The sequence below is a fragment of the Mesoplodon densirostris genome, chromosome 16 (genome assembly GCF_025265405.1).
Source record: "Mesoplodon densirostris isolate mMesDen1 chromosome 16, mMesDen1 primary haplotype, whole genome shotgun sequence".
In the NCBI taxonomy this organism is placed as follows: Eukaryota; Metazoa; Chordata; class Mammalia; order Artiodactyla; family Ziphiidae; genus Mesoplodon; species Mesoplodon densirostris.
In genome coordinates this window covers 17,040,037-17,062,805 of record NC_082676.1, presented here as the reverse complement: position 1 = coordinate 17,062,805, position 22,769 = coordinate 17,040,037, and the positions used below count along the sequence as shown (strand labels likewise).

At 52.3% G+C, this 22,769-nt stretch overlaps 1 protein-coding gene across 10 annotated transcripts in view; it reads left to right on the top strand.

The window, feature by feature from the left end:
- Nucleotides 1–21,295, top strand: part of L3MBTL1 (L3MBTL histone methyl-lysine binding protein 1) — a 39,484-nt gene extending 18,189 nt beyond the window's left edge. For 2 of the 10 annotated variants that reach the window (XM_060077900.1, XM_060077898.1), the window contains 14 exons: nt 202–306; nt 1,167–1,302; nt 1,506–1,732; nt 2,991–3,142; nt 5,190–5,266; nt 5,829–5,914; nt 6,098–6,208; nt 6,686–6,800; nt 7,595–7,694; nt 7,876–8,073; nt 8,164–8,213; nt 12,664–12,821; nt 13,254–13,316; nt 20,658–21,295. In XM_060077900.1, coding sequence (XP_059933883.1) covers nt 202–306; nt 1,167–1,302; nt 1,506–1,732; nt 2,991–3,142; nt 5,190–5,266; nt 5,829–5,914; nt 6,098–6,208; nt 6,686–6,800; nt 7,595–7,694; nt 7,876–8,073; nt 8,164–8,213; nt 12,664–12,821; nt 13,254–13,316; nt 20,658–20,855 — 1,776 coding nt within the window. In that variant the 3' untranslated portion in view covers nt 20,856–21,295. Of the gene's footprint in view, nt 1–201; nt 307–1,166; nt 1,303–1,505; nt 1,733–2,990; nt 3,143–5,189; nt 5,267–5,828; nt 5,915–6,097; nt 6,209–6,685; nt 6,801–7,594; nt 7,695–7,875; nt 8,214–12,663; nt 12,822–13,253; nt 13,317–13,435; nt 13,612–13,993; nt 15,305–18,499 lie in introns of those variants that run through there. The other 8 variants (XM_060077891.1, XM_060077892.1, XM_060077893.1 and 5 more) reach the window with 7 other exon arrangements.
- The last annotated feature ends 1,474 nt before the right edge of the window (nt 21,296–22,769 follow it).

The following is a 22,769-nucleotide window of genomic DNA, read 5'->3' as shown; positions in this document are numbered from 1 at the left end:
GAAGCCCTGAAATCCATTTTTCGAGGGACCTAGGAGCTAGTCTGTCCTGCTTTGGATCCCTGCACTAAAGAGCCCCAAATAAGTTACCCCTTTGGTAGTACAGGGCAGGTGGAGCCCAAAGGCAGTTCCTTTGCCCCAAGCGCACTAAGCAAGGGTAAGGCTGGAGGAAAGCTGAGCCCTCTCCCATCTGTGCGTTGACAGTACCAGGTGGTCACTCATAACAAGAATGGCTTCAAACCGGGCATGAAGTTGGAAGGCATTGACCCTCAGCACCCAAGCATGTACTTCATCCTCACCGTGGCTGAGGTGAGCTGAGGCTGGCACCTCCATCCTGGTGATGCCTCTCAGGATGGCTTGAAGGAGCCAGCCAGGGGCATGGAGGGCCCGGGCTCAGATGAAGGGGGCACTGCACTGCCCTCAGAAAGGAGAGGGGAATGCGCAGAAAGCTAAAAATCGAACAAAAAGCAGACGAAGGGTCGGGGTGGTGAAATTACTGAGGAGGTGCGCTCCTGAGGGCGGGGATGGTGGCATGAGTCCAACAAGGCCCTTGTCCTTTTAGGAGCTCACAGTTGTGTGGGAATCAGCCAGATAAACAGCCACAGCCCACAGGGGTGATGACAGATGTGAGCAGGGGGGCACTGAGGGGACAGGAGCGGCTTCAGAGAGGAAGGGCCTCCACTGCTGAGTCTTGAGAGATGAGTTGTGAATGGATAGGATGTTCCAGGCACAAGAGGCAAAGCGAGCAGAAGCACTGGGGCGTGGAATGCCACGTTCAAGGGCGCCATGCTCAAGGAGCCGCCATCAGCTTGCTGAGGTCTGAGCAGTGAGAGAAGGTAGCAGAAGGAAAGGTCCCCGGGGGCCCTGAGCAGGCCTGAGCCTTGGTCACTGCCCTTGGGATTCTCTCCAGGGTTCAAAGGGGCCAGAGAGTGCCTTAGAATCTACCTGTCTTGTGCCCAGAGCTCAGGGCTCATGAGTATGTGAACCATCCTCATTGCAGGATGGGAGGGTGTGGGGCAAAGTGCAGGATGCAGGGAAACCTGGGGGTGAGGAGGGGTGGAGTGGGGAACCTGCTAGCACCAGAGCCCCTGAGACGCCAGGCTGGGCCAGGAGAGGTGAGGGAAGGGGAGTGCAGCAACTGCTTCCCTCCCTCCCGCTCACGGGGCCAGGTATGTGGCTATCGCCTACGTCTGCACTTCGATGGGTATTCGGAGTGCCACGACTTCTGGATCAACGCCAGTTCCCCTGACATTCATCCCGCTGGCTGGTTTGAGAAGACGGGGCACAAGCTGCAACCCCCCAAAGGTAAGGCCTAGCTGGGTTGGTCCCAGTGAGGCAGTGAGCCTCCCAGACCTGCCCCCACCCCTTCCTGGTGGTACCTCCTTCCCTGTTCCCATTGCACAGCCAGCCTCTCTGCATCTCATCCTGCTATGCCTCGGCCCCAGGGCTTCTGCTTTGCCCTTGCCCTTTGAGCAGACGTCCACCCAGGTTGTGTCCTGCTTCGGCAGGGGTTCCCTGGGCAGGTTCTCGAGGCTTGTGGGGCCCTCAGGCCTGCCTGATTCTGCTGCTTCAGTGTGGGGTGCGCACGCCATGGCCCAGCCTCTGTCTGCACGGCGCTCTGTTCTTCCCCCCGAGGGGCCTAGGTTACAAGGAGGAGGAGTTCAGCTGGAGCCATTACCTGCGCAGCACAAGAACCCAGGCTGCCCCCAAGCACCTGTTTGTGAACCAGAGCCACGTGAGTGCCCCTGAGCGAGCGGACATGTGCCTCCCAGGATAGTCACTGCAGCCGGCCAGGCTCTCTGACTCAGCAGACAAGCACTCATCTACTGGTGCCCCCAGCTGGGCTCTGGACCTCACCAGATGGGAGGGGCCCACTGGGCAGGCCCAGGGCCAGAGGAGGAAGCTGATTACGGGGTTCCCTCAGTTTCCTCCCTCCTCCCTACAGCTGAAATCCTCTCCTCCGCACATCCCCCTCCGAGCCTGGGCACTGAGGTGTCATTCTTCTTTTTGGCTTGGGTTTCTCTGAAGTTCTTGGTGTCAGGTCCAAGCCTCTATTCTGGGAGTGGCTTTTTCCTTCCTTTTGACCAACACTGAGGCTTTCCCATTTGGTTCCAACACTCACCCCTTTGTCTTCCTCTCTGTTCAAGGCAGCCAGCAACTTTATCCGGCAGCTAAAATATCTCCTAATCCCAAGCAAAAGGTTTGAGAGATATATAGGGAACTCCCAGTACAACTGTTACCATATGGAAAGCCCAGGGTCCCCGTGGGCCAGGGGCTGTACCATGCTGTCCAGGAATGGGCAGGTACCCCCAGCCCCAGTCCAGCCCCAGAGATCATACTTAGAGGTTCCCATGTGACCAGTGGGCTTCTACCAGCTATTGTGACGGGGGATGCAGATTTTTAAATCAAACTGTTTAAGTCCTGTCCCCACCATTGACCGGCTTTGTGGTCCTGGGCAAGTCACTTGATTTATAAAATGGGGGTGATAATACCCATCTCCCTAGGGCTGTGGTAAAGATTGAGGGAGGTGATGGTTTTTGGAGTTCATGCCCGACACGTGGCAGGTGCCTCCCTGCCCTCCCTCCCCGCTCCCTGCCTCACATGTCAACTCCTCTTTCTTGGCCACCCCACTGTGGACCCACCTGCCTCAGCCCAACCTGGGCCAGGCTTGTCTGGGGAGGGGAGGCTTGTGCTCAGCCTGGCAGACTCTTTGGGTGAGTGTGTAGCCTCATGTTAGTCAGTCATCTTCTGCCACAGTGAGACTTCCTCTGAGAGTCCCTTGGAGGCCAGAAATCCCTGAGTGGCTCAGGGCTGGGGTTTATGATTCTACCCCGGAGGGACCCTCTTTCTCAGCCTCTTTCTCCCGCCCTCCTCCCTGCCCACCCGCCAGGCACGACCCTCAGGGAACCTACTCCTCTTCCTTTGCCAGTGGGTCCTGGGCCAGCACACGCCAGCCTGGACCTGGCCGTGGCAGCCCCTCTTCTTGCCCCCAGAGTCCCCCACCCCTGGGCTTCCAGGTGGGCATGAAGCTGGAGGCCGTGGACCGCATGAACCCATCCCTCATCTGTGTGGCCAGTGTGACCGACGTGGTGGACAGCCGCTTCCTGGTGCACTTTGACAACTGGGATGACACTTACGACTACTGGTAGTTGGAGGACCCAGTCTTGGCCCTGGGGGGTGGGGACGGGGAGGGGGAGGGGATGGCGGGGGCGGGAGGCTTCACGCAGACCCAGCCCAGCCCTGACATACTGCTCGGGGGACAATTGACTGCCCTGTGGATTTGATCTACATCATTTATTAATATGATGGCAATTAAATATTTCATGTACAAGTACCAAGGTTAAGATGAGAAAACCCCTGTGACCCATGATTGTCCCTGAGATATTAAGGTTCTGTTAGAGTTTTTAGTTACTGTTGGAATTTTCTGACTCTCTCACCTCATCTGTCTCACACTCATTCAGAAGTAACATGAGGGTGTGCCCTGTCGCCATGATCTCATAGGACAGCAGACTTAGGACCTCAAAGTTTCATCTGGGACAGTGAATAATTCTTTTTTTTTTAATTTAATTTTATTTATTTTTTTATACAGCAGGTTCTTATTAATCATCCATTTTATACATATTAGTGTATACATGTCAATCCCAATCTCCCAGTTCATCCCACCACCACCACCCCCGCCACTTTCCCCCTTGGTGTCCATACGTTTGTTCTCTACATCTGTGTCTCTATTTCTGCCCTGCAAACCGGTTCATCTGTACCATTTTTCTAGGTTCCACAGATATGCGTGAATATACGATATTTGTTTTTCTCTTTCTGATTTACTTCACTCTGTATGACAGTCTCTAGATCCATCCACGTCTCTACAGATGACCCAATTTTGCTCCTTTTTATGGCTGAGTAATATTCCATTGTATATATGTGCCACATCATCTTTATCCCTTCGTCTGTCGGTGGACATTTAGGTTGCTTTCATGACCTGGCTATTGTAAATAGTGCTGCAATGAACATTGGAGTGCATGTGTCTTTTTGAATTATGGTTTTCTCTGGGTATATGCCCAGTAGTGGGATTGCTGGATCATATGGTAATTCTATTTTTAGTTTTTTAAGGACCCTCCATACTGTTCTCCATAGTGGCTGTATTAATTTACATTCCCACCAACAGTGCAAGAGGGTTCCCTTTTCTCCACACCCTCTCCAGCATTTGTTGTTTGTAGATTTTCTGATGATGCCCATTCTAACTGGTGTGAGGTGATACCTCGTTGTAGCTGTGATGTTCATTTCTCTAATAATTATGATGCTGAGCAGCTTTTCATGTGCTTCTTGGCCATCTGTATGTCTTCTTTGGAGAAATGTCTGTTTAGGTCTTCTGCCCGTTTTTGGATTGGGTTGTTTGTTTTTTTAATATTGAGCTGCATGAGCTGTTTATATATTTTGGAGATAAATCCTTTGTCCATTGAGTCGTTTGCAAATATTTTCTCCCATTCTGAGGGTTGTCTTTTTATCTTGTTTGTAGTTTCCTTTGCTTTGCAAAAATTTTTAAGTTTCATTAGGTCCCATTTGTTTATTTTTGTTTTTATTTCCATTACTCTAGGAGGTGGATCAAAAAAGATCTTGCTGTGATTTATGTCAAAGAGTGTTCTTCCTATGTTTTCCTCTAAGAGTTTTATAGTGTCCGTTCTTACATTTAGGTCTCTAATCCATTTTGAGTTTATTTTTGTGTATGATGTTAGGGAGTGTTCTAATTTCATTCTTTTACATGTAGCTGTCCAGTTTTCCCAGCACCACTTCTTGAAGAGACTGTCTTTTCTCCGCTGTGTATCCTTGCCTCCTTTGTCATAGATTAGTTGACCATAGGTGCGTGGGTTTATCTCTGGGCTTTCTATCCTGTTCCATCGATCTATATTTCTGTTTTAGTGCCAGTACCATATTGTCTTGATTACTGTAGCTTTGTAGTATAGTCTGAAGTCAGGGAGTCTGATTCCTCCAGCTCCATTTTTTTTCCCTCAAGACTGCTTTGGCTATTCGGGGTCATTTGTGTCTCCATACAAATTTTAAAACTTTTTGTTCTAGTTCTGTAAAAAATGCCACTGGTAATTTGATAAGGATTGCATTGAATCTGTAGATTGCTTTGGGTAGTAGAGTCATTTTCACAAGATTGATTCTTGGGACAGTGAATAATGCTTGCATTTCAGGTGTGATCCCAGCAGCCCGTACATCCACCCGGTGGGCTGGTGCCAGAAGCAAGGAAAGCCCCTCACCCCTCCACAAGGTGACCCTGCAGCCTGAGCCAAGCCCCCCTCTCCCTGGTCCCTTACCAGTATCTCATTAGCTCGGTCTTTAGGGGGCAGGGTGAGGGGACAGATGTGGCCTGGAGCCTTAGCTTCTTTGCCTGGGAGTTGAGAACCCTCTGATCTTAGGAGAGGCCTGTCAAACCCTGACTCTGTTAAGGTTGAAGGGAAGGAAGTTAGTTGACCACCCCCCTCAGCAAGGGAGCAGGAGTCCAGAGCAAAGAAAGTGTATCCTTCCCTGTCGGGGTGTTACGCTGGCCCACATGCAGTAGGGGTTCAGATGGGACCAGGGCTCGAGCAACAGCCGAGGAGGGGGCTAGGGGCCAGGGTTCCCAGAAAGCCCTGTGAACTGTGAGGTGGTGTGCTTGCTTCTGCCTGGCACCCCTCTGCCTCAGGAGCCCCCTGCAAGGAGCAGGCTGTGGTGATGCCAGGGGACTTCTCTCCACGGGCCTTTGTCCTTTCCATGCCCCTGGTCCTGCTTGGAGGGGAGAGCTCCCCCAGTACACCTGGGTGCCTGGACATTGTGCTCATCCTCTCCTCCAGACTACCCAGACCCTGACAGCTTCTGTTGGGAGAAATATCTGGAAGAAACTGGGGCCTCTGCTGTGCCCGCCTGGGCCTTCAAGGTGGTGAGTCATCTCTCCCCGCCCTGAGCTGAGCTCGGGAAGGCGAGGAGCCCTCGGCCAGCCAGGATGGGGCCCTGGCCTCCCCCTTTGGCTGTGGTTTCCCCAGGCACAGCACCTGGGCTCCCCTCTTGGGGATTCAGCTCTGCTGAGATGGGCCTTGGCCTGAAGGCCGCTGTCCCCCTGCAGCGACCCCCGCACAGCTTCCTAGTCAACATGAAACTGGAGGCCGTGGACCGCAGGAACCCAGCCCTAATTCGTGTGGCCAGCGTGGAGGATGTGGAGGACCATCGGATAAAGGTGGCTCTGGGTGCCTCGGGCTGGGAGAGTGGACAGGCCAGTTGGGCAGGACTTCTGTAGGCTGAGTTGAGGTCAAGGACATGGCATGAGCCAGACTTGAGGGAGGCTGTGCGTTGCAGGGAAGGGAGCTCTAAACTTGAGGCCGAAGATCTTGGGTCTCAGTCTGGCCTCATCTGTGACTTACTTTTGTGAGTCTGGACAAGTCACATCCCCTCTCTGAGCCTATAAAATGGGCCTAATAATCCTTGTCCTATCCAAGGATTGATGGGAGATGCCACTAACTTAAAGGGTGAAACGCTTGGCAAGTGTGGTGGCCAAGACAGATTCCTGTGGGGTTGGCCCCTTGGTTCTTCCAATCCAGGATCTTGCTTCTGACAGGCCCCAGGGATGGGGAGAGCCTCCTAGAGCCTGGAGGACCTCCCAGCTGAGCTGGGCTCCACAAGGAACACCTGACCTCCAAGGGCCTTTCCTCCCCAGCTCCACTTTGATGGCTGGAGTCACACCTATGACTTCTGGATCGATGCCGATCACCCTGACATCCACCCCGCGGGCTGGTGCTCCAAGACAGGGCATCCCCTGCAGCCTCCTCTCCGTGTGTACCCCTAGGGCCCTCTGACCCTCTCCTCCTGATGTCCGGCCCTGCCCCCGAGCTCTGGCACCCCTCTCCCTTCTATAGCATGCCCACAGTGAGCTCTGGGGTCCCTCATCCTCCCTACCCCGGGGGTCTCTGCTACACATAGCAGTGCTTCTGGCCTCCCCACTTTGCTGGGTTTGGAGCCTGGAGGTGTGGAGGGCCAAGCTCACTTGGGAGCATATGCTTAGGAGGTAGGTGTACCCCTGGGGAGTTCTCTCAGCGAGTAGCAGAGCCACACAGAGCATGGGCTGTGTTTGCTAAGGCAGTGTGGCTCCCTAAATCAAATCCTGGTCCCCTCAGCAGGCAGGGGTTAGAGGTCACCCACATCTGTTTCACATGTGGTGTTGATTCTTCTTGATTGTTCTCTGCACGTGGGCAGAGCCTAAAAAACGTCACCAAAGTCTTGCGGGTAAAACTGAGAAACAAGAGTACCATGAAAATCTGCCTGATGTGGCTTCCGGGGGCAGCTGTGCCCACCCCGGCTCTGAGTTGATCTCCCCAAGGGTTCTCCTCCTTTCAGAGAGTATGGCCTGCAGGTTTCCACAAAGTATATGAGAGACAAGCCCTCATTCCCCCAAGAGGGGCTGACATCCATATCCATCCAGGAAGTGGTGTCCCAGCCTGGTTCAGGGCCCCTTGTACCTGGGGAACTGGTTCCTAGTGCTGACCTTCCCTGCCCTGCATGACTCCTCTCCCAGCCCCGCCCCCACCGCCAGGGCCCTGTGCTGACCCTTTTCTTCCTGCCCCTCCAGGACCCAGAGAGCCCAGGTCTGCCTCCCCTGGGGACTGTCCCCCTCTCAGCTGTCGAAGCCTGCCACAGACCAGGACCTCCAAGTACAGCTTTCACCACCGGTGAGCGAAGGGCTCCTGCTAAGAGACCCTCGGGCATTGTTGCTCAGAGAGGGTCTGTTTTATACCCACTACGGGTGGCCGACCAGGGCCCACCCAGCCGCTCTCCTACTGGGGCCAGGGTTGGGAAGAGCTAAGTGGGAACAATCAGATTCAGCCCATCTTAAGCCTTCTTCTTCTCCAGAAAGTGCCCCACTCCTGGTTGTGATGGCTCTGGCCACGTCACAGGCAAGTTCACAGCCCACCACTGCCTCTCGGGCTGCCCACTGGCCGAGAGGAACCAGAGCCGGCTGAAGGCAGAGCTGTCCGACACGGAGGCCTTGGCCCGTAAGAGGAACCTCTCGGGCTTCTCCCTAAGGAAGAAGCCTCGCCATCACAGCCGGTGCGGAGGGCAAGGGTGCAGGGCCTCGAGTCCTCCTGGGCCAGGGCAGGCCCTGATTCCCTGCCACGGACCTGGTCCCTCTCTCTCCAGGATCGGACGCCCTCCAAAGTATCAGAAGCTCCCACAGGAAGATTTCCCGAGTGAGTCCTGGGTCATTTATTCCTGTGTCCTCCGCCGCGTTCACAATGAGTACTTAGTAATTGGTGGGAGGAGTCACCAGGGGTGCCCAGGGCCGGAGAAGCTGGCAGGCAGGCCACCTCTGCATTCGAGATACTTGGGGATACAGAGCAGTGGCAAGACCACAGGGTAGGGCCTTGAGCGACCTCAGATTCCAGCCCCTTTTCATCCCTGGTTTTGCTGTGATTTTCCAGGAAAGACACAGAGCCTCTCTGGACTTCTGGTTCACTGTGAGGTGGGATGATGCCTCCAGCTCTGCTTTTCTCAATCTAGGCTTCCAGGGAGGGAGGCTATGGCTGTCACTTTCTAGCTGTGTGGCCTTGAGCAACTTAGTTAACATCTCTGCGCTTCAGTTTCCTCATTTGAAAACATGAATAGTATCTGCCTTTCCGGTGTCAATTACCTGAAATAATAATGGCTACTTTGCTGTTTATTGAGCACCTACTATGGGCCCTGCACCGTTTCAGATGCTTTACCTATACCGTTGCTGACTCTCACAAGTGGTCTGTAACATAGATGTCATTCTCTGCTGAGAGAAGAGGAGTGAGAGGTTGGTAGAGTGAGGTCATTTGCCCAAGGTCATTCGCCTCATAAGGGGCTGAGCTGGGCTTCAAACTCGGGTCTCACTTCTCCTGCTATCGCTGCTGGTACAACAGATGTAAATTATCTGACCTACACGTCAGTTCGCTTTTCCACCTCCTTTGTCTTAGCTTGGCGGCAACAGCCAAGTACCACAGACTGGGTGGCTTCAACAGAAGTGTACTTTCTCACACTTCTGGAGGCTGGAGGTCCAAGCTCAAAGGATCAACAAGTTTGGTTTCTTCTGAGGCCTCTCTCCTTGGCGTACAGACAGCCACCTTCCTGCTTGTGTCCCACATGGTCTTTGCTCTATGCCTGTGTGCCCCCAGGGTCTCTCCATGTCTCCAAAATTCCTTTTCTTATAAGGATACCAGACAGATTGGATTAGGGTCCACCTTATCAGCCTCATTTTAACTTAATCACCTCTTTAAAGGCCCTTTCTCCAAATACAGTCGCATTCTGAGGTACTGGAGATTAGAGCTTTAACATATCAATTTTAAGGGGCATGGGACACAGCTCAGCCCACGGCTCCAAGGGGAGGGACAAGGTGACCGAGCCCTCCACTGCATGATGAATTCATCTGTATCTTCAGCCACTGGCATAGGTCCTGATACACAGCAGTGATGCTGGGGATCTTGTTTCAGTTGAGTTGAATGCGCATCATTTTTTTTGTTAGATAGATAATTCTTTTGGCCACGCCTGGGGGCACACGGGATCTTAGTTCCTCGACGAGGGATCGAACCTGGACCCCTTGCAGTGGAAGCACAGAGTCCTAACCACTGGACCGCCAGGGAAGTCCCTGAATGCACATCACTTTAAGGCAAGAAGAGACCTTGAGAAATCACCTGGATCAATGCACAATTTCTGGGCAGGACCCAGACTATTCCAGTTCTTCAGGAACAGTCTCTGTAACCCAGGCAGTATTAGCACAGAGATTTAAAGCACAACCTCGAGGCAGACTGCCTTTTACATGCTGTGAGATCTTGAGCAGGTGAAGCCACCTCTCTGAGCCTCAGCTTCCTCATCTGTAAAATGCTAATAATAATAGTGCCAATCTTAAAAGGTGGTGAGAGGCTTAAATGAGGTGGTCCATGTGAAGTGCTTGATAAACTGCAGGAATTATTAGTCCTGATGTCTTGCCTGACTCCCTCTTTTTTTTTTTTTTTTTTGCGGTACGCGGGCCTCTCACTGTTGTGGCCTCTCCCGTTTCCACCAGCTGGCTCTCCCAGAGGGGACACTTGTCACTCTGGATTTCGTTCCGGAGGAGACTTCTCACGCATCCGTGGGTAGACCTCCTCCCTGTGGGTTTGCTGGGAAACAGCTCCCTGGGGGAGACTGCCTGGAGAGGACAGGCCTCAGCTGTGCTCACTCTGTTCACAGGGCCATTCACGCCCCATGAGTGTCAGCTGTTGGAAAGAATGAGGAAACCGCAGTGATTTCCTTCCCCAAGCAGTTTATTTACAGATGGAGAAACTGAGGCCCATGTTAAATGACCTGCCCGGGACTAAAGAGCAAGTTAGTAAGGAACTAACCCCATTTCCTGATTCTGAGTCCAGTTTGTGTTTTCTATTATACTGCATTACCCCCACTGCCCCCCTGCCACTGTGGTCCCCCTGTCTTTCCGCAGTGCCTATTCAGCACACCGTTATTAACCTCCAATAATAATAGTGCTATAGACTGAACGTTTGTATCCCCCCCCAAATTCATATGTTGAAACCTAATCCCCAGTGTCATAGTATTTGGGGTGGGGCCTTTGGGAGGTGATTAGGTCATGAGGAAGGAGCCCTTGAGAATGGGATTAGTGCCCTTATAAGAGACCCCTTGCCCCTTCTGCCATGTGAAGACACAGTGAGAAGATGGCAGCCTGTGGGTCAGGAAGCAGACCTTCACCAGATATCGAATCTGTTGGCGCCTTGATCTGGGACTTCCAGCCTGTACCACGAGGAATACATTTCTGTTGCTTTTAAGCCAAAAAAAAAAGAGAACAAGAGGAGCTGTTTCTGACCTGCAGCTAGATGTTTTGCAGTTAGATAAGATATCACGGGTGCCTGCAAAAGCTTCTGTCCTGTGCTCTGGGGAAGAAAGATAAGGAGCAGCACAGCTCCCAGATTCCTCACCAGCGTACATGGAGCACCAGACACAGAGCTTCAAAGAGGGACACCTGGGTGGACAGGAGGCCAGACCTGAGGGCAGGTAGATGAAGCGCTGGTGGCAGTAGCTGTCACGGGAGATCCAGGGTGCACCCCAAACGGGTTTGGGCTGATGAGCAGAGAGGCAGCAGGTGGGCCGAGTTACAGAAGAACAGTCAGTGGGGCTGGAAACGGGATCCCAGAGGCTCTGAGGATGACTGTGAGGTGCAAGGAGTCAGGGTGAAAGGCTGAAGCGAAGAGGAGGGATGCAAGGACAATGTGATGAGCATGGTGGGCCTGCAAGAGGAGGGCAGTGGGGTACCGCGTTCACGGGAGTCTAGAATTACCACCTGAACAGGATAGAGCCGGCTGTCTTGGATTCTGGGCAGAGGCAGGGCAAGCCCCATGGGACAGTGGCCATGTGGCCCATCCAAGGCAGGTAAGGTGGGTAGGGGCCAGGTTTGCCAGAGTGGCCAGAAGTAGATGAAGTCCAAGCAGACAGCCACCAAGCCTGGCCAAAGAGGAAGCCAGGTAGAACAGGGTCACTCACCAAATCGAAGAGCCGCTTGGAGGCTGGAGTCGGGAGCCAGGGGTTCCAGGTACAGATCAGGAAGCAGAGGGACAGGCAGCATGGCGAGTGGGTCAGGGGTCACCCCAGATGTGCCTGAGTAGACCGGGGTCTGGTACGCAGAGAATAAACTAGACCCGGCTGGGGACGTAGTGGGGAGGAGTGGAGCTCGAGACAGGCAGCGGGTAGGGGGTGCGTGTCAGACTGGGCAGGCTGATCCTGATTCTCAAACAGGATCCCCCTGAGGCTGCAAGAATGGGGACCCAAAAGGACTTAGGAAAAGGAGGGCAAGCAGAATGGACTTTTTTTTTTTTTTTCGGTACATGGGCCTCTCACTGCTGTGGCCTCTCCCGTTGCGGAGCACAGGCTCCAGACGCAGGCTCAGCGGCCATGGCTCATGGGCCCAGCCGCTCCGCGGCATGTGGGATCTTCCCAGACCGGGGCACGAACCCGTGTCCCCTGCATCGGCAGGCGGACTCCCAACCACTGCGCCACCAGGAAAGCCCCAGAATGGACTTTTTTTTTTTTTTTTTTTCTTTTTGTGGTATGTGGGCCTCTCACTGTTGTGGCCTCTCCCGTTGCGGAGCACAGGCTCCGGATGCGCAGGCCCAGCGGCCATGGCTCACGGGCCCAGCCGCTCCGCGGCATATGGGATCCTCCCAGACCGGGGCACGAACCCGTATCCCCTGCATCGGCAGGCGGACTCTTAACCACTGCGCCACCAGGGAGGCCCCCCAGAATGGACTTTTGGTGTCCAGGCTGAGGTTGCTTGGATGTTGGGGGCCGTTTTGATACATGGTATCTAGAGAGTGGTGTTTCTGGGATGCTGCAGCAGATCCAGGAGAGAAGAGCATCCTCGAAGGGCCCAGGGTGATACAGCCTCAGAAGGATGGGGGTGGGGTCATTCTACACAGTCTGTAATGTGAGGAACCCACTTTACCCCAAGGGGCGAGCACTGGATGAGGAGTCAGGAGATCTGGATCACTGCCTTGGCTCTGCAGGGCTGTCTGAAAGGGGCCATGGTCCTGCCCACTCTGCCAGCCAGCCTCTCAGGTGGCCTGGGGATGAGCGGGCTTCGGGGACCAGGTGAGCCTTCGGCCTCGGCCGCCAGCCTCTGCTTCTGCCTCTGCCTTCCAGCACTGACCGCTGACGTCATGCACCAGTCCCTCTTCATGTCGGCCCTGTCGGCCCACCCCGACCGGTCGCTGTCAGCGTGCTGGGAGCAGCACTGCAAGCTCCTGCCAGGAGTGGCGGGCATCTCGGCCTCGACAGTTGCCAAGTGGACCATCAATGAGGTGAGGGCGCCTCCCTCTTCCTCCCCCTCTGCTTTGCCCTCACCGCACCCTGGCAGGAGGGCTCAGGAAAGGCCCCTGTCGGGCAGAGGCCCACACCACTCCTGACTCAACCTCCTGCGGTCCACAGTCCCTCCCAGCTGCTCAGTGGGGGCCTTGGTGGGTTACTGAGGGACTCTCTGATAGGCCCATCCTAGGGCACAGGGAGGAGGGCATGCTGCTAGTCGAGCAGGAGAGACAGGCTCAGGCCTGGGCCTCGGGAGCAAGGGGCCTCACCTCGCTCACCCAGCAGCATAGAGATGCAAGATCCTCTTAGGCTGATAAGAAAAAGCAACACTGCCATAGCCCAGGAGGCACCAAGGCCGGGTAGGCCCGCCTCCTCCCTCCTCTCCCGAGCCCCGTCCCCTTGGCAACACGTCTTCTTTGGTTTCCAAGGTCTTCGGCTTTGTTCAGACCCTGACAGGTTGTGAGGACCAAGCACGGCTCTTCAAAGATGAGGTAAGGTGCAAAGCGCAGTGTGGGGACAGAGGAGGGTCACCATCGTTGAGATAGCAGGACGCAGGAGCCCTCCCCAGCACTGCCCCCAGCTAGAGAGGGCCCTCTGTCGTCCCACCTAGGGGGACCAGTCATAGTGACCCACGTCTCTGGGAAAAATCTGGTATGCACCATGGCCCAGCTTGGGAACCAAACCCTCTGTTCAGACCATCCTCAGGAAGGAAACCATCCTGGAAACAGGATTCCATTCACAACAAAAATTGTGCTCTCCGCTCGAACTTTTGTTTTCCAAACTTAACTTCCTCGATGGCAGTCAATTAAAGTGTATTTTGACTGGCACAGCTATTGCCATTTACTGCAAGGACCCTAACACACACTTAAAATTAAGACCCAAAAGCTTACCAAAGTTGAGAAGCAGTGAACTGTAGGTGAAAGACCACTAGTTTTGTGGACAGGTGGATTTGAATCCCATTTCTGCTGCTTGGAGCTCTTCTGAGTCTGCATCTTCTCATCCGTGAGATAGAGATGGGGAGTTCCCTGGTGGTCTAGTGGTTAGGATTGGACGCTTTCACTGTCATGGCCCAGGCTCAATCCCTGATTGGAGAACTGAGATCCCATAAGCCATGCAGCATGGCCAAAAAAATAGAGATAAAATGGGTATAATGATGACTGTCTTGCAGGGCCATGTGAGTGCTGGAAATGATGAGTGGATCACTATACCAGAATGTCTAGTGTAACTATATCATCAGCATCTATATTATTATATACCAATGCTGTAGAGTAATATACAAATCACATCACTGTAGCCACATGCCTGATACAGGGAGAGCTCAATCCATGGTGTTTCTGGCTTTCAACGTGTAGTTGTCCTCAAATAAAGGGCTTTATCATGACTCTCCTAATTCGTAGAGTTTGAAATTGGAAGGGACCTTTCAGTTTGTTTAGCTCTTCCTTCCAAAGAATACACACACACCCCTTAACCCAAGAGAGCATAGTTCCAGCTCCCCATAGATGCCACCTCCAGGTCAGGTGCCCAGGAGAAAGAAGTATATTCCTCTTTCCCTGGAAGAATCTCTTTATCCAGGCCCAACACAGACAGTTTCTTCATCGACCCTTGGGTGGTGGCGCTCCCAAACTCCTCCCCACTCTGGGTGCTTGCCTTCTGGGTTGATGATCTTATCAGAATGTGTCTATGCCCCAAGTTTCAGATGCCGTCTGACCAACACAGAACACACTGGGCTGCTGCTCCCCTGTATGTCTGATGCTTTTGTTTCTAAAAAGACTTTATTTTTTTTTAGAGCAGTTTTAGGTTCAAGGAAAATTGAGAGGAAGTACAGAGAGTTCCCACGTACCCCCTGCCCCCTACACATGCACAGCCTCCCCCATTATCAGCATCCCCACCAGAGTGGGACCTTTGTTACAACCTATGAACTGACACCTAGATGTTTTGTTTTCTTAATGGAGTTAAAATATGCATGGAGTGAAATGCACACATCTTAAAAGTACAATCCTACAAGTTTTGTGAACTGTATACACCCTGAACCCAATATGTCAATCAAGATATAAAACATTTCCATCATACCAGAAAGTTCTTTCCTGGCCCCTTTCGTCAGCTCTCACAGGCAACCACTGTTCTAATTTCTAGCACCATAAATTAGTTTTACCTGTTCTTGAATTTCATATAAGTGGAATCATACAGCACGTACTCTTTTGCGTTTGTCTCTTTTCAGTGTAATGTTTTGGAGGTTCATCCATGTTATAGTGTACACCAGTAATTAGCTCCTTTTTATTTCTGAGCCGTGCTCTGTTTTGTGAAAATCCCACAGTTCTGTTAGTGGGCATTTGCATGTTTTCTCCTTCTCCAGATTTGAACCCTAAGTTTTTGTTGGCAAAACTTAAGTTTGCACTAGCTTTATTACAGCCACATCACACCAGTTTGGAGTTCATCAAAGTCCCCCAAGTGCCTTTTCTGTCGATTATCTATTGTAGTCTAACCAAATTTTCCAGTGTGTTACTTGTACCACTGGGTTTGTTGTTTTTTTTTTCAGTCTAATGTAAAACTTTACATTTATCCCTATTAAATGTTCTCTCATTGGTTTCATCGTCTCATTGTTTTAAATCTTGATTCTGTCATCTCTGATATTCATAGGGCTTTCCAGCCTCATCCAACTTGTACATTTGAAAACTAAGCTTTCTGTGTCTTCCACCAAGTCTTCACTGCATGTGTATAATGTGACAGAGCAGAAGCACGTGACACCCATTAGAGATCTTCCTGTAGGTGACAACAGGTCACAAATCAATGCTCTTTGAGTGCAGTGGTTTAGCCAGCTGTGGAATCACCCCAGAGTTTGATCCTTGGGCATCCTCCCCTTTTTAGGAAAAGGTCTATCTCTCCCAGGAACATCTGCTGTGTATCTCAGTTCAGCATGATCTGTGAAACAAAAAAGCAATGGCAAAAGCGGAGAAGGTGTGCTGGTGGCCTGCCGGCATCAAATAGAGTCTCAGGGTAGAGGAGGACCTTTGCAGGGTCTGAGAATTACCTTCTCCGGGATCTGGTCCATGTCATCCATTTCCCCAGGGAGGACCATGCTCCAAGGAATGGGCTTTCTCTGGCTGAACTGATGCTTTCAGGGACCTGAGTCAGGATTCTTTCCAGCCAGGACACAGACCATTAATTAGAGGGATGCTTCATGAGTGAGAAATCAGAGCATATCGGATAGATGGTCTTAGGGGTAGTCTGTTCAGTCTGGTGGTTGGCACTGATGGGCCTAAGAAAAGTCTGCCCAGTCCTCCCTTTGTCACCTTTATTGTAGCTCTCATGTATTTGTTTAATTTACTCGGCAAATAATTATTGAAGTCTGCTGTGTGCCTGGCCCAGCATCATGTGATGAGGGCAAATTCCTTAGTCTTTCTGCCTCAGTTTCCTCATCTGTAAAATGGGGGTAATTAATACTGGTACTGCTTCAGAGGGGTGTTGTGAGAATTATTAAATCAGTTAATATACGAAAAGTGTTTAAGAACAGTGTTGGCCATATAAGAAACACCATAGAAGTGTTTTGTTTGCCATGATTCTTAAGGAGGGAGCATAGGAGGGATGATACCTTTTCAAAAAAGGGGTCCCAGGGCCTCCCTGGTGGCGCAGTGGTTGGGAGTCCGCCTGCCGATGCAGGGGATACGGGTTCGTGCCCCGGTCTGGGAGGGTCCCATATGCCGCGGAGCGGCTGGGCCCGTGAGCCATGGCCGCTGGGCCTGCGCATCCGGAGCCTGTGCTCCGCAACGGGAGAGGCCACAACAGTGAGAGGCCCGCATACCGCAAAAAGAAAAAAAAAAAAAAAAAAAAAAAAAAAAGGGGTCCCAGTACCCAGAGGAGGGGATTCTTCAAGCCAAATGGTGGGACCAGGAGCCACATGGCCCTCCTGCCCAGAGGCTCCGCAGCCCAGCCAGGCCCACCCGCTGAGAGAAAAGGCGCTTGTGCTCACCATACCCCACCCCAGCCCCATCTCCCGCCCTGGCTCTCTGCATCTCTTTCCCTCCTCCACAATGGGCTTCTCCCCTCCCTTTCCCTACCCATCTCCCTATCCCGGAGAATTAACAATTATTTGCTTCACCTATTTTTTATTTATTTATTTATTTATTTTTTTTTTTTTTTTTTTTTGCAGTACGCGGGCCTCTCACTGTTGTGGCCTCTCCCGTTGTGGAGCACAGGCTCCGGATGCACAGGCTCAGCAGCCATGGCTCACGGGCCCAGCCGCTCCGCGGCATATGGGATCCTCCCAGACCGGGGCACGAACCCATATCCCCTGCATCGGCAGGCGGACTCTCAACCACTGCGCCACCAGGGAGGCCCTGCTTCACCTATTTTTAGATGAAGCAGTTTTGTTTTGTTTTTTTTAAGAAAGGTTATTTATTTATTTATTTATTTGGCTGCATTGGGTCTTTGGTGCTGCACGCGGGCTTTCTCTAGTTGCAGCGAGCAGGGGCTGCTCTTCGTTGCGGTGCATGGGCTTCTCATCGCAGTGGCTTCTCTTGTTGTGGAGCACGGGCTCCAGGCTCACGGGCTTCAGTAGTTGTGGCTCGTGGGCTTAGTTGCTCCGCGGCATGTGGGATCCTCCCGGGCCAGGGCTCGAAGCCATGTCCCCTGCATTGGCAGGTGAATTCTTAACCGCTGCGCCACCAGGGAAGTCCCAGATGAGGTAGTTTTAAGTAGATAATGGCCATCCTGACATTTCACCCCTGAGTACTTCAGCACGCATGTCTAAAAACTAAAGTCTTTCTCCACATAGCCACAACCTTGTTATCCCACTGAACAAGTGGACAGTAGCTCCTTTATATCACCTAATACCCAGCCTGTATTCAAATTTCCCTGCTCATGCCCAGAGTATCTTTTGCAATTGGTGTTTTTGAGCCAGGACCCAAGCAAGGTCCACACAGTTGGTTTCGGTTGTTATGTCTCTTAAATATCTTCTATTCTAGAATAGTTTCCTCTCCTTTTTTTAATTTATTTTTTATTTTTTATTTTTTTGCAACATTGGAAACAGTCTTGGTGAATGTGAACTTCTAGATCTGTCTCACTGATTCCTTGTGGTGTCGTTTAACTAGGCCCACTCTCCCCTGTGTTTCTTTTTTTTTTGCGGTACGTGGGTTTAATCAGATTTAATCTCTCTTTTTCTCTCTTCCTCTCTTCCTTCCCCATCCCCCCTCCCTTCTCAAGAATAGCTCACAGGTAACATGGTAGCGCTCAGCCTGCAGCACGTGGGAATGCCCTCGGTGTCTGCTTATTTACTATTCGCAGTGCCAAGATTGTCCCTTATGTGGGGACAGCAACAGCAGGTATTTTGAAGCCGCTGTCAGTGAGGACTCAGAGGACATTATGTAAACACATACTGAAATCCAGACCAGCCAGCAGAAAGAGAGAGAGCTAGAGCGCATGTGCGTGTGTGTGTGTGTGTGTGTGTGCGTGAGCGTGGACGTGGGGAAACCAGTGGATATCTTTCTTTCCTTCTCTCTCCCCATTGCTTCTTCCTGTTTTCCTTCCTCCTCCCCTCCCCCTCCCTCCCGTTTCCCTCCCCCCATCTGTCCTTTACTCCTGTTTTCTTTCTCCCTCTCCACTCCCCACGCACACCCCCTCCTTCCCCGTGACCCTCCCCACCTTCTCCGCTTTCCACCTCCCTCCCGCAACTCCTCAGATGATTGACGGCGAGGCCTTCCTTTTGCTGACACAGGCGGACATTGTGAAGATCATGAGTGTCAAGCTGGGCCCAGCCTTGAAGATCTATAACGCCATTCTCATGTTCAAAAACGCCGACGACACCTTAAAGTGACTGGCCCGGGGCCGGTCTCTTAAATATCTCCCTCTGCAGCGGCTGCTTCCTTCCCGGCTTGAGCTCCTCACATCCCATCCGTGCCCCTGCCACCCTCTGTCCCTTATCAGGGGTGGTCCTTCTCTCCGGGGCTGCCTTGTACGAGGTACACAGAAGCAGAGGAACCCTGGGGAGGATGGAGTCCTAGCCCCCGAGTCCTAGAGCTCATCTGCCACCGGGCACAGCGGTGAGGGTGAGACTGGGCGGGGCGGGGGGGGGGGGCGCCACTGATGGAGAAGTTTGAAGGTGCCCCACCCATGGCGGCCCCGCATCTCCAGCGACTTGTTTCATCACCAAAGGGTCTTTCTCTCAGCCGTTAAGAACAGTCTGGTACAACAGGAGTCCTCCAATCTGAGGCCCTTTTCTCTTTGCCATCTCTCTACGCTCTTGCTTCCTTTCCTCCTATCAGGAAGCGACCCTGCCGAAAATGTATTTATTCAAAAAGACACCTTCCCCCTTTCTGTCTGCTGGTTTTGCTGCCCACATCCTGCTGCCTGGTTTCCTGGGCACAGCCCAGCCAGACCCTGCTGGCTCTTACCCCTTAGATGGGTGAGCCCCAGAGATATGTCTTCATAGGATCCACTGGGAGGCTTTGGCTGCCTTTCTCTTTTTTGCCTGGAAGTGGGGGATTCTGAGCCAGGATGCCTTCTTCAACACGCCCAGTTCTGGACCACATGGTATTTTAGTGTCCCACGCCCCATCCTGTTTCCAGTAGAGTGGGTGGTTAGAACCTGTTTAACTTCTGTAGCAGAGGTTAAGGTTCCACGATGTCCCCCTTACACCCCTTCTGTGTCAAGTGTGGAGAGGAGGCACCCTGGCTGGCTAGGTAGGTGAGGCCAGCCCCAGGATACATCATATAACCTCGGGCCTTGGGCCAGCAGGGCAGTCCGGCAGGCATGGTGGCTTTCAAAGCTGGGTATAGCATCCTTCTCTGCAGCCATGGGTCTCAGCCAATGTGTTGCCCGGGGGGTAAGGGCCCTATGCCTGCCAGGCCTCCTGCCGTGGGGATGTAGCACTCTGCCTGGCACATATACCCCATGGCATCACATTCAACCTGTCCCTTAAATGTCTTGCTCCTGGGGAGTCTTACAAACACCCCTTGAAGTTGGGAGTTGGGAAGAAGGTGAATTCTATCTTCGAAGTCTCCATGCCCCTTAAGCCTCTCTTACCACTCTCCATCTGTCTTGCACTGCCAGCCAGGTGCCTGCCAGCGCTCTGGGACTTTGACCTTTCTGTCCAAGAGGGGGCCTAGCCTCCACTGAGCCATGGCCAAACCCGCCTCCCAGCCTACAGGGGCGGGGGCAGAGGCCACGGCAAGAGCCAGCCCCACACATGGAGGTGCGGAGCCACCGCCAAGCTCCTGTGGAGCCGGGGGCCTTCCCCAGACCCCTCCTGTCCATCATGTGATGTGTTTGTGCGGGTGCGTGTAGGGCACCCTTGGAAGTGTTTGACAGGGTGCAGGTGTGAGGCTCGGTGCTGGGAAAATGTCAAGGGCTATTATTGTTAAAATATGAAGCTTTATCTTTGGGAAACCCAAAGCTCTGTTGAGTCCCTGCCCCAGTCCAGGAGGGAACCTTCTGTCACAGAGGCAGCTTGGCCAGGGCAGCCATTCAGCTCTCCCAGCTGAGCTGCCGCAGGGCTGCAGACGGTCCTCAGAGGCCCTGCCTTCCTGAGAGGGCTCGGCCGGGCCCTGCCTCGGGCTGGGGGTTGGGTTTACAGAGGCTTGGGGCCCCCTTGGCCAGGAGTAAGGAGGAGCGAGCTGAGCCTCTCTCTCTTGGTTGCTTGGGTGGCAGTAAAACCCACCAGCTCCGTGGCCTCGTGTGCTTCTTGTGAAGCTGGGGAGAGATGCTCGTTGACTCTGGTGTGAGGAGAAGACAGCAAGCACACACAGCTGTGCTGTGGGGCCTCTCCGCTTCTAAGGAGCGCAGCTGGGACGGCTGTGCCATGTGGGTCTGTCCACCACCATCCTAATGCTTGTCTACAGGAGAGACAGGATGGACCAAGGGCCGTGGAGAAAAGGACCCCCAAGCCTCCGAACTTGGAGGCCTCAGCACTGTCTGCGCCAACATCAAACTCTGGAAAGAAACCAGATCATAAAAAAGGGGGAAAGAAATCTGCCTTCTGTCCACCCCGCCGCCCCTTCACCCCTATCCCTTCCCCAAATGAGATCACTGCACCTTGACCTGGGGGCGCGCGGTGAGGGGTGAGGGGAGGGAGTTGGCTCCGCTGCCCTGTGCCCTCCGCCCTGCTCTCCCGCGGCAGGAACCACATACCCTTTGGCCCCGGCAGCCTCTCCCAGCCCTTGCCCAGCCCCGGCCTAGGGCAGTGAGACGCTTTCTGTTTAATTTATGAAGCAGAGAGAATGATCCCAGAGTTCAAAAATGAAGCCTGTTTGCACTTTCATTCACATGCACTTTGGTGGAGTTAATGTTTTTTGTACTTGCCTCGTGAGAGAGAGAGAGTGTGTGTGTGTGTGAGAGTGTTCGTGTGTGCACACACATGTGCGTGTTCTTTAAGAGAATCCTCTGGTTAAAGATAAAGTCACTCTTGGGAGAGAAAAAGTGACAAACAAAATGTGGTGTATTTTGTCAGTGTATTGAAACAACATAAATAAACCTGAAGAACGGGATGATTTGCTATCAGAGTCTGTTTCTCTTTTCATGATCCAACATCCAGAAAACACAAAATGAATATTGTGCCATTACTGAAGAGAATAAAGCATTCTGTTTGCTGTTAGGGGCCCTAAAGAAACTGATTTTTATTCTATTTTAAAGATAAAAAACAAAGGATAAAGATAAATGGGTATACTTGTCAACACCGAGAAATGTAAACAATGGGAACCCCGTGAAAACAGTGTGAAAATGACCTGATCCTTGACAGTTTATAAATGGTCAAGGGCAGAAAATTCAATGAAGCCTCTGGTTTTTAAAATCACCTCAAATTTTGGGGTGGGGAAATGTCAAGCTGAACAGTTAGAATTTGTTAAGGTTCCCAGAGATAGTATGAGCTGATGGGGAAGTGGCAGAAATATTCAATCACATCAATGCCTTTCTGTCAACATCCCTAATTCCTTTGCCCCACTGCTGTAGCCAGACTACTTGGCTAGAATACCAACCATGGAGCTGTCCAAGAGCCCATCGTCTCCACACCATAACCAGGAACTTACCAAGTCGATTGGTGCCATGGTTGACTGATGATCTCTGGCTTCAATGTCAACCCTTAGGGCTGCCCAGGAAGCAGCTGGAATTGGGGGGGGGGGCGGGTGGTGGATTAGGTTTGACTTCCCTTTTCATGCTCCTCAAACCTACCCCATCACCTTCCTAGTTGTCTCAATAGATGTCCTCACCATCTATGTCACAGAGAAAATGGGGGTCCTCAGAAGGAATACCCCACCTTCCAGCCACCTCATCGTCCAGCCCCCTCCTACCTACATCCATCCCTACTTCTTTTCTACTATCATAGTGGAATAATTGATCCTTCCATTTGTCCAAAGTTAATCGTCTACCAGCCATGGCTGCTATAAAAGGAAAAGAAACATTGAGTGACAAGTAGGGACCTTTGGAAATTTCAAATGTGATTGCAGAGATACTTCAATACAAGGGTTGAAAGATAAAGTTGATATTGCTGCAAAAGTGGAATAAAAAAAGAGATGAGGGGCTTCCCTGGTGGCACAGTTGTTGAGAGTCTGCCTGCCGATGCAGGGGACACGGGTTTGTGCCCTGGTCTGAGAGGATCCCACATGCCGCAGAGCGGCTGGGCGGGCCCATGAGCCATGGCCGCTGAGCCTGCGCGTCCGGAGCCTGTGCTCCGCAACGGGAGAGGCCACAACAGTGAGAGGCCCGCGTACCGCAAAAAAAAAAAAAAAAAAAAAAAAAAAGGAAATTTCACAGAGAGACAAATTAAAAAACCACACTGAATGCCCAGCACAATGGATGTAAAAGGAATGACACCAATCCTCATTACGGTGAGATGTCAGAATAATGAGAACAAAGAGAAGATCTAAAAGCTTCCAGAGGGAGTAAGACAGGTCACATACAAAGGAACAAGAATTACAGTAGCACTGAACATCTCAATAGCTATGCTGGAAACAAGAGAA